Genomic DNA, 16,548 nt, shown 5'->3' with positions numbered 1-16,548 from the left:
CCTAATCAATGAACTAATTATTTCAGTCGTGTTCAGTGTAGTTCACTACTCATAAGTAAAAATAAAGTCATGAGATTTCTTGTACACTTCATATTTTTAATAGTAATTATCAAATCATAGTCACAAAAAGATGGTACTTTATCATTGACACAGTCTTGCCTGTTCTTCTATCTTGCCTTGCATGTTTAGGATCAGTCATAATAAACAGATGAGACACTTGAAGCATGCAGAATTTGGACCGGTCCTGGCTTAATCCAATGTCTGACTCTACTTCAGGATCAATATATGACATGTAACTGTCCTCTTTGCGTATTAACAATTATCATATGAATATGCTATGTACACCCATTAGAGCTTAGAGTTCAGACATTCTAAATTCTATATTAACTATATACAGATAAATACATTTCACAGTGTGATTTGATGAAAATAGTCTTTGTATCTGTATTTTCTAACATAAAACCAAAATTTCATAAAACAATTCCTCCAAACTTGTATACTCAGCTATGTATGACAACCATTGCAACTGATTTTACCAATACAAATGACACTGTCGTTTATTTCCTAACTTCAGAAATGCACTCCAAACAAATGTCTTGCTTCCTCGATTTATATGTGCAGTTTCTCAAACGTATTGCCTAAGTTCATCTAGACATATTTTGAATGTAACAGCAATACTTAATGTCCTATTAACTCTTTGTAAATAGTGTTGCCCTACATTATGATTATAAATATTACACATCTGGCAACAGACCTACTCTGTGTACCCATTGATAATAGTTCCTGAATAAAATGAAGTAACATTAAATAGTGATTGTTACAATATGAGGTTGAATTTTTTTAGTATTTGGTTCTACTAAAATAAGGTGTGTATTCACTAGTCAGTAAATATTTTCAGTTCATATAAAACAGACAACAGACATGGCAAACAATTTCAATGTCAAAGCAGCAAAACTAACGTCTCTCTTATGAAATCAAATGCACAAACAAAAATGTACAGATTAATACCCTTTAAGTCTTGAATTAAAAGATAGATATTCTAAACATTCAGGCTGCTTGATGAAAATGCTCAAACTCCATAATTTCAGTGACAGTACCACCTATACTTACAATCTTTGGGCTACAGATCTCAACCCTAAGACCTGAACGTGACATCTAAACCCGAATCCCTGAACCCGCTTATGTTTTAAGGTAAGGAAGAAAGGCATTAAATATCCTGCTTCATATGTAACATTCATTACTGTATCCAACATAAATCTCTCTTTACAAAACAGTAAGTTGTGGTGCTCTAATTTGGTTGGCCTGTATCAAATTAACATGTTCTTGTGTGTGAAGAGAAGATATTTACTGTTCATATCCTTCTTCTTGCCTATGTTAGTGCATCAGTCTCTTGTTGCTTGTCAAAATGCATTGATCTTCTTTTGAAACAAAAGAACTTGCATTACTTTATATTGATTTCTTATTTACTGAACTGTTGTATAAAAGAAATATCATCGCATTTGTGCTGTTAGCCTTGTGTACTGCATGTTCCCTACAGCACCACTCTTGCTTTTGCTGATTGTTTGCATATAAGCTGCAATCTTGAATGAAATAAGCAAAGCATGGAACGGCAAAGCTTCAAATAATGTTGATTTGAACACAATTCGACTTTCATTTGTTTTATGACATACATCAAGTTTTCTAAAAAAAAAAAAAAAAAAAAAAATAAAATGGATGCCTTATCGCCTTTCCAGAGCCAGACCAGCAAGAATACTGCTCACATTTGTTGTATTTGTGCTCAGAAGGGGTTGAGGCGTATACCTGTCCCCAACGGAGAGAAAGGGTTTACTTTCGCCCACATCAGGGCATCATTTAGTGAAATGGCTGATTTGCCATCTTCCAGGAAGAATGCTGGACCCTGCCAGGGAAGAAAAAGCATATTTAAGTTCAGTGATATTTGTATAGTGCTAATACAAAACTTTCCACAAGAAACCCACCTGTATCCTGAGGCCAGTGAAGCAGGAAATCTGGACATCAGAGTGGCTGGGCAAGTTGGAGCCAGTGACATAGTCTGGACCCTCTAGGCCCTTGATAGGCTCCTCACTCATCCGACTCAACAGCTGGCTGTACTCCCTTTTCTGGGCCTCAGATGGTGGATTGTACAATGCATTATCTGCAACTCTGTGTATGTGTAGAGAGACAAAATACTCAATCCAGTATTTCATGATACATTAGGATAGGATAAGAAATTTACAAGCAATTTAAGCTGGTCATTTTTGACAGAGAACACCAAATTAGGCAAAGGATTTTCAACATGGAAGAAGTGTTACGGGCAGTGCATACTTGGAAATTGTCTAAAATAAGGTAACTGTTAATAGGTTAGTTCACCCAAAAATGAAAATTTGCCCATAAATTACCCTCAGTTATATTAAAAATAGTCTTTGATCTTTCAAACTGTTTAATGGCACTCAGCAGGTGTTGCAGTGCATCAGTCCAAAAGAGTTTAAATAAAAAGCACCCATCCATAATAAAAAGAGTCTCACATGGCTCTGGGAGGGTGAACCAAGGCCTCCTGTAGCGAATCAGTGTGTCTTTGTAAGAAAACTATCCATATTCAAAATGTAATAATCACTTGTGATTACATTGCGCCAACAATTGTACATGGAAGCAGCTCCGGGAAGATGACGTATGAGTCGCATAAAAACCAGTGTTTTGTACTTCTATGACCATTGTTTTGTTTTGATCTCGCCACTGCACTTCCATGTTCGTCACTTCTGAGCGGCATATAAGCAAAGCCGACCTCATACATCGTCTGTCTGGAGCTGCTTCAGTGTATAACAGTGACAAAAAGCTATATTAAATTGATTATTACATTTTATATATAGTTATTTTTCTTACAAAAACAGAACAATTCGCTTAAGGAGGGCTTTGTTCTACACCAGAAGCTACAGCATAATTGACTGAGTAATTTATGGGCTAATTTTCATTTTTGGGTGAACTAACCTTTTAATGCAGCATGATTTTGCATACTGTTTGGAATAGCATACAACGCTTTAAAATACTGACTTTGAAACAAAGCTGTTATGAATTATGAATTGCAGTAATGTATTTTGGTACAGACTTGAGGGAATATGTGCAGGCTCTCCATGCCTCCAACTCTACAGACAGCTGCTCTATCTGCAATGGCACAGCCACCTCTCTCCTCTTCAGCAGCTGACTGAGGGAGAAAGATAGACAGAAAGACATTAATAGTGTATTTACATCATTAATTGAGAAACGTAATAAACATCCAACAGTTAACGTACCTTGTGTATTCATACAGTGCTGGCACTATACTTGAATACTGTCTCCCAATGGCTAATAGTGCACCAATATACCCACAGAGAATAAGCAACTCATTGCGTTCTCTAGCCAAAGACAGGTAGAGAGAGAGATAGTGAGATGACCATAGAATGAAAGCTGCTATAAATGACATCATCAACAGGTGTTTTTGAGGGAGGGTCACTGACTTACTCACTACACTTTGGAAGAATAAGACGGTCTGTTCTGATGTAGCTCAGCAGGTCTAGGATGTGGTACACAGAGTCCACTGTCCAGTCAGGAGAGCTCAGCTGCTCTATTGAGGGGACAGAGTCAATAATCTACTGTTGGCTGTATTAAGACCTTTTCATCAAGGCATCAGTTGTGCCTTCGGATAACACAATCTTGTGTTGTCATAATGAATTGTTTATAGTTTTATGTACTGTAGAAGGTCTACACTGTAAAAAGGCAACCTACCAACCAGAAATTAAAAGTTAATACGTTTTTTATTTTATTTTATTTTTTTACTTATGAGTCTAAGATTAAGTTAAGATGACTAACATTACATTATAGTTAAGAGAACTTCCTTAGTTTGTCTAACTGTTTATGTTTGTGTAACTGAAATGTTTTATAGTCACTTATATTGACCAAAACAAGTTGTATATACTCACACGTCAAATGGAAGAAGCTTCACTGAAGAGAACACTAATCACTCTAATGGTGACATGAACCTTAACACTTTTACAACAAAATATAATCAAACATTTTGCTAAAATTCTAACATTTGTAATTTATTGCTGTTTAATTTTTTTCGTACTAAATTGCCTTAATTGCATTGGTTTTTTAAGTAATGTCTAATTTTTCTACATTTGATATTTCAGTCAACCTTTAAAATAGAGTTTGACAAAATGTAAGTATGCAGTATTCTACCCTCAGTATGCATAGTCTGTAAAATTAACATGTTCTGGAAATGCACATAGCACTGTGATGAAATATGAAGTTGAATAAGTTAGACACAGATCCTTTTTCTCTGACGCTAAGACATTCACCTTTGATATATGTGATCCCAATGGGAAGAGCTTTTTCTGGTTCTGGGCTCAGGAGGTAATACTTTACTGCTGGGAAGATTTCGGCCTCAGCATGTGCACTTTCAGCAAGTTCTTTACATTCCTCTAAACTTGGTAAACCACACTGAAAAAAATTTAAATTAATTATTTAAAAATATTATAGTTAAATAAATGTCTACCTTTGCAGAATATTTAACATTTTCACTTCAAATGATCAACACTATGGATTCTTGTTCGATTTTTCACAATCATTGAGGAGTATGAATGAAGTAGCTACCTTTTCGTGTAGGTCATTGATTTCAGCTGAGCTGCCAGGGTAGAAGGCACACAGTTTGGCTAACAAGATCTCGTTATCAGGGATCATCTGGAGTAATCTGGCTGCAAGATCCCTAGGGAGTAGAAGACCCAATGCAACATGATTTAAGTACAGGGAAAAAGTGGCATGCCATTCATTCTGTGGAATACAAAAAGGGAGTTTTTGAATATTTTAATGTACTATGTTACAAACTAATTGAATATAATAAACTAAATGAGGGCTTTCAAGAAGCATCATGCAAATGAATACATACACTAGAATATACTGTATACACTACACATATACTGAAAGTGAATATATTCACTACCTATTGTTAAGGGGCAGAAAGTTTATATTTATTTATTGTCAAGGATGTTAATGTACCAATCAGAAGATGTTACAAAAAATGTTACTTGATAAGAAATGTTGGATGAATGATCTTGAAAAGATTATATGACAATGTAGACTTCTGAAAATTCAGCTTTGCCATGACAAAAATATAATAACAAATAAATAAATACAATAATATATAAATATATACATATTAGTTATTTAAATCATAATAGTATTTTGTTTTTGATGATTTTTTATTTATTTAATGTTTTAATCAAATAAATACAAACTTGGCCAGCATAAGAGACATAATAAATAAATTCCACCAACCCTAAACTTTAAAATGGTAGTGTATGATAACTGTGAAGAGCAATTTAAGATTTTATTCACTGCTTATCATCAAAGACGTTATATACTTCATTCTGCATCTCTTATGAAGCCCAAAAGTCCCTGTCCTCTCACACTTTTATTTTAAATTGAAAAATGTAAACAAAATACGCTCAACCGCTTTTTGCGTTCCATAAAAGAAAAAAGTCAGAGCGGTTAGGAACAGCATGCTTGTAAATAAATGATGACAGGAGGGAGAACTATTTTGTTTTAAAGTGCTACCTATATATGAAGTATGTCACCAATTAGTTGTATTAAAAATGTTTAGTTTCAAGTTGAATGAAAACCTTATGGGGCATTGCAACTTATTATTAATAAGCCTTTAAGCAAACCTAATGTACAAAAATCAAAACTGAGTGACACAAGGGGGCAGAGAAAATACCTGTATGCCACAGATGGAAAGCTAGAGAGAAATGGAAATGAAAAAATGTAACAGGTGTGCAGTAGGGATGACTATCAGAATCATGTCAACACTTCTGTACATGACTGATGATAAGAGATGGGTTGCATTTAGAGGAAAGTGTGCAAACTATTTCAGTGAGGGAATATGATTTACTGTGACATTTTTGGTCTTTTAATGTTTTAAACAAAAACCTGGTTGCCTTTTTCAGACTTGACTTTAAGAAAAAGTGCACTGATCTCTTGGATCAGTTTTATTCTTACCAGGTGGCAGTGGTCATGTATTTCCTCGCCAAGAGCTCCAGAACGTAGTGGGTGGCTTTACTGGCTGATTCTCCCAGAACTGTGCCCACACACACTGCCAGCTCCAGCTCATTGCCTCTGATCAGAGATGCCATAGCCAGCTAACACAAGGAGATAAAAACACAATTTTATCCTAACCTAAACACTAATATAACATAGTCAGATAAAGGTTCCTGTTTGATAACAACAGAAACAGAAATATGTCAGTTTAAGGGTTAATTTCACAAAATTTGTCATCTAAAACATTTCTTTAATTTACTGTTCAAAAGTCTGGGGTAAGTTATATTTTTATTTTATTTTATTTAGCCAGTAGGCTTTAAAGTGATCAAAGGAAACAACAAATTTTACTTTCATAATATGAAATACTACTTCAAATTAGGGCTGTCAAAAAAAAAAAATTGAATTTCTCGAATTAAAAATAAAAATCCACATTCGAATTTTAGGTGTGCGTTACGGAGGCTGCTTTAATTCCACATACTCCGTTCCGTCTCACACGCAGCCTCGTCTGCACAGCTTTCAAAAGGCTGACGAGCTCGACGAGCAGTACCACTTCTGTAATCATTCACCTCGTGCATGCACTGTTGACAGCCGCACACCCCATCCTCGTGCAGGCAATTTTTGAGACGGCGCGGACGGATGCGTGGCTTTTCGCGTGCCCTCTTGATGAGGAAAATTACATAATGCGGACGGTCAAATTATACTTTGGCATTTATCAGTGGCGCACGAGATGCGATGAAAATATTAGTGTCATTGTATTATATATTTTTTTGTTAGCCTATCCAGTTGAAGCAACTAGATGCAGCGCTGCTGCGATGTTCATTCAAAATATTGCGGAAAAAGAGAACATCAATGTGGAGAAGATCAAAACTGAAACAAAGCCGTTCACACAGAACGCATATTTCACGCACTTTCTAGAGGAACATCTATCACCATTGCACTCGCGTCTCGCAGAACAGAGCCGCATTTTTAGAAAGCCATGTAAAATTAAGGTGACTTTTTAAAAACATATCTTGAGGCAGACTTTATGTTGGGTTTTCCCCATCCCACTGCCTCTCATGTTTAAATGAAAAATGTACTCTGTAATTGGCTTTCTGCCCTTTGCATTAAACTATGCATGCAAACATGATGCTGTTTTGTTTTGTTTTGTTTTCTATTTTTTTATTAAGTTTTCTGCAGACATATAAGAGGTGTTACAACAGATTTAAAATGAAACTGGGTGTCTGAAAGAAAAAGGAATCAACAGAACAGTTCCACACAGCAATATAGACCCCTACCCAACAACCCCCCCACCCCACCCCTAAGGCCACCCGTAACACTCACAAGTAGATTAAATTATAAAAAAAAAGAAGAAAAAGAAAAGTCTCCCCCCTCCCCACAGAAGACTAATCAGGAGGTCTTGACATCCCGATAAGGCCTTCAATAGTAGTCAGTACAGGGCTCCAGGTTTTATGAAATAATATCAGCGAACCTTTAAGAGAATGTCTAATTTTTTCAAGGTGGATGCATTGCAATACCTCTCTTATCCAGTCGTCATGTGATGGAAGAGAAGCATGCTTCCATTTAAGGAGGATGGCACGCCTGGCCAGCAAAGTAGTAAAGGCAATGACGCAGAGCGCTGTAGCTGGTATACATGAGATTGGGGAAAAGCCGAACAGGACAGTCAAGGAATTAGGGACAATAGTGTAATTGAGGGCCTGTGAGAGAGTTCTAAAAATGTCGGACCAATAATCTGATAGCACCGGGCATGACCAGAACATGTGAAGATGATCGGCTGGGGACTGTCTGCATCTGTTACAGGCGTCACTTCTATTAGTTTGGCCAGTCTGGCATTAGTGAAATAATCTCTGTGAAGCACTTTACATTGTATTAGGGCATGTCTAGCACAAATAGATGAGGAGTGAACTAAACTGAGAATGTTTTTCCACTGGTCATTGGAAATGTCAATGCCCAAATCATGCTTCCAGGTTAGCTTAAGAGACTCAATCGGAGAAGGGGTTAAGGAGATTATTTTACCGTAAATGGTCGAGATCAGTCGTCTATGACCAGAGTTAAAGGTGAGAATTGAATCAATTTCTGATTCGGGTGGACGATTGGGAAAATGGGGAAATAGCTTTTGAATAAAGTGCCTCACTTGAAAAAAAACGAAAAAGATGACTATTAGGAAGGTTAAATTTAGCTGATAAGGAAGAGAAAGAGGAGAAGACTTCATTTTCATACAGGTCGTTTAGAGTAGAGAGACCCTTAGCTGCCCAAATATCAAAGAATTTATCTGAAAGAGATGTGGAAAATAAGTGATTATTTAAAATTGGCATATGAATCGATGCTCTATGTAGACCAAATTGTTTTCTGAATTGATGCCAAATCTTAATGGTATTAATAACTATTGGATTGCTCGAGATTTTATGTACCCCAGGGGAAAGTTGGGAGCAGATATTAGAAAGTAAATAACGAGAAGAAGATATCTCTACATGCACCCAGGGTGGATTAGAGGCAGAACTTTTAAGGCCAACCCAATATAGTAATTTATGGATGTTACATGCCCAATAGTAGTATCGAAATTTTGGCAGTGCTAAACCCCCTTCAGATTTGGGAAGCTGAAGAAATGACTTCCTGATGCTAGCTGGTTTATTATTCCAAAGGAATCCATTCAATTAATCTAAATTAGAGAAAAAGGATTTATTAATGTAGGCTGGAATATGCTGGAAAAGATATAAAAACTTTGGCAGAATAAACATTTTAATAAGGTTTTCACAACCTATTTCAGAAAGGGAAAGAGAACTCCACCTAACAATATCTGACTTGCATTTTTCCAAAAGTGTTGTGAAGTTCTTAAAAAACAAGTCTTTAAATGAACCGGTGATAAAAATCCCCAGATATTTAAACCCATCCAAGGCTAATTTAAAGGGGAATGAAGAATGAGGAAGATATTTAGCTGATTGGTTAACAAAAAATAACTCACTTTTTTTAAGTTTAACTTCTAGAACAGATAGTATAGGGGGGAGAGAAGCTATAGGGTCGGAGACGTACAATAACAAATCGTCTGCATAAAGGGAAAGTTTATGGACCAATCCATGACGTGTGATGCCTTGAAATGCATCGTGACTTCGAAGCCAGATGGCCAGGGGCTCAATAGCTATATTAAATAGCAAAGGCGCAAGCGGGCAGCCTTGTCGCGTCCCCCGCTGAAGTAAAAAAGGTGGCGATCGAACACCATTGGTATATACAGATGCAGACGGGAAAGCGTACAAAAGCCGTATCCAAGAAATGAGTCTGGGGTCAAACCCAAATTTTCCTAACACAAAAAACAGGTATTCCCACTCGACCCTATCGAAAGCTTTCTCCGCGTCCAATGAAACTATGACTTCAGGGGTATTAGATGAGGGAGAGAAAATAATGTCAAGTAATCCGAGTATTGAAAAAAGAATGTCTATCCAATGTAAAGCCTGTTTGATCTAATGACATTATGGATGGCATTACATTTTGGAGGCGGAGAGAAAGAATTTTGGCTAGTATCTTGTAGTCTACATTTATTAGAGAAATTGGTCTGTAGTTACCGCAGGAAGTGGGAACCTTGTCTTTCTTCAAAAGCAAGGATATAGAAGCCATATACAGCGTCGGTGGGAGTTGGCCTTGTTGAAATGAATTATTGTACATCCTCACAAAAATTGGGACTAGTAAAGTAGAATATGTCTTGTAGAATTCAACTGTAAACCCATCGGGGCCTGGGGATTTCTTTTTTTGCATTGAGTTAATCGCTTTTTTGACTTCATCGGGGGAAATGGGGCTGCCTTATTCCTTAGCCAAATCTTCATCAATTCTAGGAAATATTAAAGAATCTAGTCGATTGAGGAACATTATCGAAGCTGAAGACTGCTCAGTGGAATAGAGGTTAATGTAAAAGTCTAAAAAAACTCTGTTGATTTCAGCTGGGTCTGAAATAAGATTACCACTAGGGGACATAACTCTTGGAATTAATCTAGAGGCACTGGCCGCACGGGCCTGTTGGGCTAGAAGTCTACCCGCCTTATCGCTGTGTTCAAAAAAACGTTGCTTGGATTGGCGCAGTTGTCTCTCTACAATATGAGTCATCAGGCAATCATATTCTGATTGTAACAGAAGTCGTTTTTTATAAAGGGCAGGTGAGGGAGAGACAGCGTAAGTTTCATCAAGTTTGAGGAGTTTGTCTAGGATATCCTGCCTCTTAGTCCTTTCAGCCTTACGCATGTACGAAGTAAAGGAAATAATCTGACCTCGAACATAGGCTTTAAGGGCTTCCCATAAGAATCCACTGTTGACCTCAGGGGTATCATTGAATTCAATGTAATTACTAATTTGAGTGGCCACAAAATTCTCAAACTCATGATGCGCTAATAAATGAGAACTCAATTTCCAAAGTGGTGGGGAAATAACACTAAGAGGAAGATTAATATCAAGCGAGGCGGGGGCATGGTCCGAAACAACTATGGGGTGATAGCCACTTGCGGTAACCAGATGCAACAATTTATTATCAATCAAGAAAAAGTCAATCTGGGAAAAGGTTTGGTGTCGCGGAGAGAAAAAAGAGAAAACTTTACTCTGGGGGTTTTTAAACCTCCAGGGGTCCGAAATTTCAAGATGAGATGAGCAATTAAAAACTACTTTAGCAGAATTAGATAGATTAATTTGCTTGGAAGACGACCTGTCGAGAATTGTGTCTTGCACTAGGTTAAAGTCGCCTCCCATCAGTATATGATGATTGTCGCTATTTGGGATTTTAGCAAAAAGGTTGATGAAGAATTTCTCATCGTCCCAGTTGGGAGCATAGATAGAAATTAGGATTACTGAAAGGTTCTGTAACAAGCCCGATACTATGACATAACGGCCATTGACATCCTCAATAATATGTGTTGGCTCAAACAATATATTCTTAGTAATAATAATAGCAACCCCTCTAGCTCTGGCCGAGAATTTCAAGTGAAACACATGACTCATCCAAGGCTTTTTGATTCGTTGGATATCTGATGTTTTAAGATGTGTTTCCTGTAGAAATATAATATCCCCTTTCAAATGTTGCAGCTGCGTCATAACTTTACCAATCTTAATGGCCTTATTCATTCCTTTAATATTCCATGAAATCAGTCGCACACCTTTACTCCTCCATGACGTATTAACAGCCATCTAGAACAATGCATAATGTTGCAACTAGGACTGTAAGGCCTTCTGCAACAGGGAGAGAGAGAAAAGGGAGAAAAAAAAAAACCTACAAAACACAACAACTTATTTGTGGCCTCACCAAAAATATTCCCCCAAAATACGAACATTGTCCGAGCAACACGGCTCAACGCTTTACAGCGATACAAGACTTCCAATGTCTCATTCCCACCACCTTTGAACAACAACCCCCCATTTTGTAATGAAAATTTCAAGTGACCAACGAATGGATCAAAGTCCAACCCAGTCCAGAGAAGAAAAAACATTGTTAAATCAAAATCTGTGTAATAATTACAAGCACCAGTCCTAACGAAGGAAGATGAGGGAAGAGAGAAAAATTATAATAAATAAATAAAAATTAAAATTGAAAAAGTAACAATTATAATTTGGTACGCCTGTACAAGTACAATGATCTAAATTTAGAACTAAATCACTGAACTAAGTGAACACAATGGTGTATACAAAACATTACCTCCATACTGCCAAATAAAAGACATCTAACGTTATTGATTTAGAATAACCATTTTCATATGTAACAACCAAACGTTATGTATAATACGCACTTCTAAGTCAGTATGGAAATCCAAGCATTTAACGAATACCGCTTCTTGAGTCAGATGATCCAGTCATGAGTTACTCCACAAATCACTTCGAGTTTAGATCTCAGCAGGACGAATAGATGCAATGTAGGCCTTGGCTTCAGTGACCAATGCAAATCTTCTCCTCTCACCATCCTTCGTCACGATAGTGAGCCTGGCCGGAAACAACAGCGCTGGTTTTAGGCCAAGATTGTACAGTTCAGATAGCACCTCTCTGTACTTGGAGCGTTGTTCCATCACCTCCGGCGCATAGTCTTCGTAAATAGAGATAGGTGTGCCTCGGTAGTGAAGCTTTCCCCTCCTAGCTCTGGCCTCGCGGATGATCTTTTCCTTTTGTTGGAATTTATGTAGCCGAATGATAACAGGTCTGGGCCTCTGCCCCGGCTTCGGTTAATCCGACAGCGACCGGTGGGCTCTATCACATTCCGGCGGGGATTCCAGTACTCCATCCCCAAATACTTCCGCAAGTAGTTCCGAAAAGAAGATAGACGGTCGGGGCCCTTCAATGGATTCAGGTAGTCCAATCATTCTTATGTTATTGCGCCGGCTACGGGACTCGAGATCCACGACTTTGGCTAGCAATTTAGCATTGCTCTCTGTTAGGATAGCACAAGTCATTTCCAAGGCTTGCACGCGCTCATCCTGTGCATTTACGTGTGTCTCGAGCAAGGCAATCTTTGAGGCGTGGTCTGTCACGGCCGTTTGAATTTGGTCTAGCTTTACCTCGAGTGTTGAAACGGCAGTATTAAAGTCTGCAGAAAGAGCGAAGCGGTGTTCCTCAAGAAGGCTAGCGATGGCTGCCATGTTAACCTCTTTGCCGTTGTCTCCACTCGCCTCGGCTTTCTGATCCTTTTTGCTTTGTTTTGTAGTTTTAGCTGCCATAATTTGATGCAAATATGTGTGAAACAAAAATATTGCCCACTTGGTATTGAAGTAAAAGAAGTCGTGGGGTTTTAAAACTATTACAGAAAAAAAAAGTGGGAGCGAGACTTAACGCATGTCTACGCCATCTCACCGAACCGGAAGTCTCCCGTTTATAGTTCTTTAAGCAACTTAATTATAATTGGTTTCTAAAAATTATTTTTAATCTTATGCACTTTTTACACAGTCATGTATTCCAGTGCTTTGGAGTAAACGTGCATTAGTAACATTTTGCTCCATGCGTCCTCTTGTGGCCTCAGAAGAGAAGCCAAAAGCTTTTCTTCACCCTAACTGAAATTATGCATTTTAAAATTCGAATATAATTCGAATTTTGATAATATTTAATTGCAAAATTCGAATTTAGTTTTTCAGCCATTTTGACAGCCCTACTTCAAATAAATGCAGTTATTCTGAACAACAACACAACTGCTTTCAACACTGATAATAATAAGGAATGTTTCTTGAGCAGCAAATCAGCAATTAGAATGATTGCTGAAGGGTCATGTGACACTGGAGACTGGGGCAATGGCTGCATTTCCATTGCAGGAACATTAAAATAGAGAACATATAGTACATTTATTTTACATCATTATGGACCCTAACCTTTGAAATGCAGTGGAAGTGTCTTTAAAATCATCTTAAATTGTCTCAGTAGGCTTTATCATATTTTTTTAGTTGTTTAATTGTCTTAACACTGACATGATATAATTATAGGTTGTATGATTTTAAATTATTGTAATATTTCTACAGGTGGTCAAAAGTATCTTTCAGTATAATGAGCTTACTTCTGCGTTGTCTACAGCTAGATGACAGCAAGCTGCCAACACAGCACGGCCATCTTGGAAATACCACTCTGCCAGCTCTTTACACACTCTGTGCAACATCCTGGACAAAGAAGGAGAGAGTGGGTAAGAAAATAAGAGGTGAAATACTTGATTGTGGATTCAGTTAAGTCTAACGTACCCGCAGTATTTTTCTATGTTGTCATTGTCTGAGTTTGCAGCATGGTTTATTGATGTGATCTGAGGACCATGGATATTACCTTCACAAGCACCCTAATGAAACAAAGCATGTTCTGATTAATAGCATAGCCCCATTTGCCATGACACTCAGCACACTCTTACAACTGTAAAATGGGTAAAAAGATAACAGTGCCCTGTACCTGGGCCACCAGCACAGCTTCTTTCAGCTGACCTCTAGAGGTGAAGAAATTCACCAACTTTTTCACCTCACCAGTGGCGATGCAGTACGGGATGACATCATCATTGCCTTCTTGCATAAGCTGGTCTGCTCTCCTGCAATAAGGAATAAATGAATGGTATCTCACTCACAACAACTGAATTAAAAATACAAATGAGTATATGAGGTACCTTTGCATGAGCTTTTTCCAGTATTTCATGGAGACACCAGGGGCCACAGAAAGAGCCTTCTCCCACTAAACACATAAAACATCATTCATATCCCAAATCATAAAAAAAGCCATGGATGTTGAACCATTCATTCTCATATATGAGAAAATGGGGCCAGTAAGATGTTTTTTTTTTTTTTTTTTTTTTTTAGAAATTAATGCTTTTATTTGCAATAAATTGCATAAAATGACATTTTCAAAGACATTTTCATCTAGCCATCAAAGAAATAAAATACATTTTAAAATATATTAACAGTAAGAAATTCAAATTGTAAAAATGACTGAAATAACACATTCAACATAATTAATCCATAATTAAATCCTGACTCATCAACAAATATGGATATGTTATTAAATAGATTACTTTAGCAGCATATAGATGTAATGAATAATAATAATAATAATAATAATAATAAAAACATGTAACAGCTTTTAAATCTTTACCTCTCCCAGTTCCACCATAAGCTCACAGTATCTCTGGATTTGACCCAGTCTGATATGGATTTCTGCTGCATTCTTGAGCCTTTCTTCTTTACTAGGTGCTCCAATACCACCCCCAAACTTGGACATCTTTACTATAGTCAGCTCTTGTGCTTCAGACTACAGAAAAGACACATACTGTAAAACTGTCCGTGGCACATTTCGGTCTCATCTGCATCCAGCTATTTTCAGCTGTACAAAACCGCTCATTTTGCTGCTTGATACTGCAAATTGGTGTCTTACCGTAGTATTTTAGTGTATTATCTTAATTATGAACACAGTGGTTTGTAATGCAAACTGTTTTACCGTTTTCACCCATACGTATGCTTACTTCCACATTTAGGAATAAGGTGGATAGAAGTATTGGCAACATAATATTCACCAGAAGCTTGCAGGACTTAATTTTACATTTCAGTTGTGACACTATTAGAACATTACATCACTATTCATACACTCACAGTTTTGAAGCGGACCAGATGTTTCATGTGCATGATGCCTTGTCCATAGTTCTGTGGAAGAAGACTATCATCCTGTCCATTGATTACAGCAACCAGATCCCAAAGGTTATGACTCCCACCTGGTGGCTAAAAAGACAGAACAAATAACCTATTATTTAGACTCCTAACAAAGGTCCATGAGAGTTCTGTGTTGAGATTCACTCACTGAGAAACACTCAGAGAACCATCGGAGCTTCTTCATGCGCATGTCACTAGAGAGTTTATCCAGTTCCTGTTTGATATCTTTGGAAATTTTTCCACACAGGAGAGGAGGAGCTCCAGGGACCATAGCACGATCTACACTCAAGAAATTAATGTGTTTTAATGTCTTTACAAAACTAACCCATACAGACAGTATATAATATGTGCATGTTTTTAACCTGTGTTGCCAATGATGTCATCCCAGTTGTGGTCAGTAAGGATGTTGACCACTAAAGGAGCAATTAGAGGAGTAAGTGACCAAAGTCTGACCGTAGAGTCTCTGGAGCAGGAAGCCATGGTGAACGGACGGCTGGGGTGACATGTCAGACCTGGGGAATTCATACGGTTGACAAGGCTGTATAAATAATATGTTATAACCTTGGAATGACACAAAATAATGTATGAGTGTTCATACTGCACACAAACAGTCTTTGGACAAAAATAAGTGTTCCTGTCACATATTTAGGTCTCTTAACTATTGAATGGTCTGCTTTTCCTGCCTCCATTAAAAGAACTTAACGCAGTCAGCTGTGTCTAGCTATCACAATGTTGTGTGTGGGTCAATTTGAACCCACACTTGATTTTCAAACTGCTGGAAATCATGGCTAAACTATTGATTAAGTTTTTTACATTTTGGGACTATTTCTCAGTTAGGGTCTAGAATGTGCATGTAAAATTTTGACACATAAATATATCCGGAAAGGCTGTATAAAAATTGCTACAAGTGCCTCCACCCCCCATTAACCCCTAACTGACCCCTCAATTTTCCAAAAATCAACACTTTGACACTCGTATTTTACATAGTGCAGATTTTTAGCAAATTGCATAGAAACCAGACAAGTTGTAGACTGTTTTTGAACCCATAAAGTAAATAGTCTATGTGCAAAATTCATCCACATTGCATGAAATAATAATTGTCTCTGCAGCATCTACATTTAATACCCTACCATAGACATCAGCTCCATGGTCATATACAGTGTCTAGACAGGTGCCGTCTCTGGTGTCCCAGACACGGATGGTGTAGTCCCAGCTCCCTGAGGTCAAAAGGTATGGCACCTCTGTGTTCCACATGAGACCCCGCACTGGAGCGGTATGGCCACTCAGCACGTTAATGCAGGCATCTTGGGTATAATCCCAGATACGAACAGTCCTAGTAGACATGCACAAATAAGTTTAAGTTGCTCTCAGG

The 16,548-nt window shown here is 37.6% G+C and overlaps 1 protein-coding gene across 4 annotated transcripts in view; it reads right to left on the bottom strand.

The window, feature by feature from the left end:
* Nucleotides 1-75: 75 nt before the first annotated feature.
* The window catches only part of wdr17 (WD repeat domain 17), a 29,106-nt gene continuing 12,633 nt past the window's right edge, over nt 76-16,548 (bottom strand). For 2 of the 4 annotated variants that reach the window (XM_059554311.1, XM_059554313.1), the window contains exons 13-30: nt 16,307-16,509; nt 15,539-15,688; nt 15,325-15,455; nt 15,120-15,245; nt 14,626-14,781; nt 14,144-14,208; nt 13,936-14,068; nt 13,737-13,828; nt 13,559-13,658; nt 6,025-6,164; nt 5,744-5,764; nt 4,624-4,735; nt 4,329-4,470; nt 3,493-3,595; nt 3,285-3,386; nt 3,101-3,196; nt 1,977-2,160; nt 815-1,897 (exon numbers count right to left, since the gene is read on the bottom strand). In XM_059554311.1, the coding sequence (XP_059410294.1) occupies nt 1,778-1,897; nt 1,977-2,160; nt 3,101-3,196; nt 3,285-3,386; nt 3,493-3,595; nt 4,329-4,470; nt 4,624-4,735; nt 5,744-5,764; nt 6,025-6,164; nt 13,559-13,658; nt 13,737-13,828; nt 13,936-14,068; nt 14,144-14,208; nt 14,626-14,781; nt 15,120-15,245; nt 15,325-15,455; nt 15,539-15,688; nt 16,307-16,509 (2,176 nt within the window). In that variant the 3' untranslated portion in view covers nt 815-1,777. Of the gene's footprint in view, nt 1,898-1,976; nt 2,161-3,100; nt 3,197-3,284; nt 3,387-3,492; nt 3,596-4,328; nt 4,471-4,623; nt 4,736-5,743; nt 5,765-6,024; nt 6,165-13,558; nt 13,659-13,736; nt 13,829-13,935; nt 14,069-14,143; nt 14,209-14,625; nt 14,782-15,119; nt 15,246-15,324; nt 15,456-15,538; nt 15,689-16,306; nt 16,510-16,548 lie in introns of all 4 variants that reach the window. The other 2 variants (XM_059554312.1, XM_059554314.1) reach the window with 2 other exon arrangements.

This window comes from Carassius carassius, chromosome 7 (assembly GCF_963082965.1).
Source record: "Carassius carassius chromosome 7, fCarCar2.1, whole genome shotgun sequence".
Taxonomy (NCBI): domain Eukaryota; kingdom Metazoa; phylum Chordata; class Actinopteri; order Cypriniformes; family Cyprinidae; genus Carassius; species Carassius carassius.
This window is presented reverse-complemented; position numbering and strand designations above follow the sequence as displayed.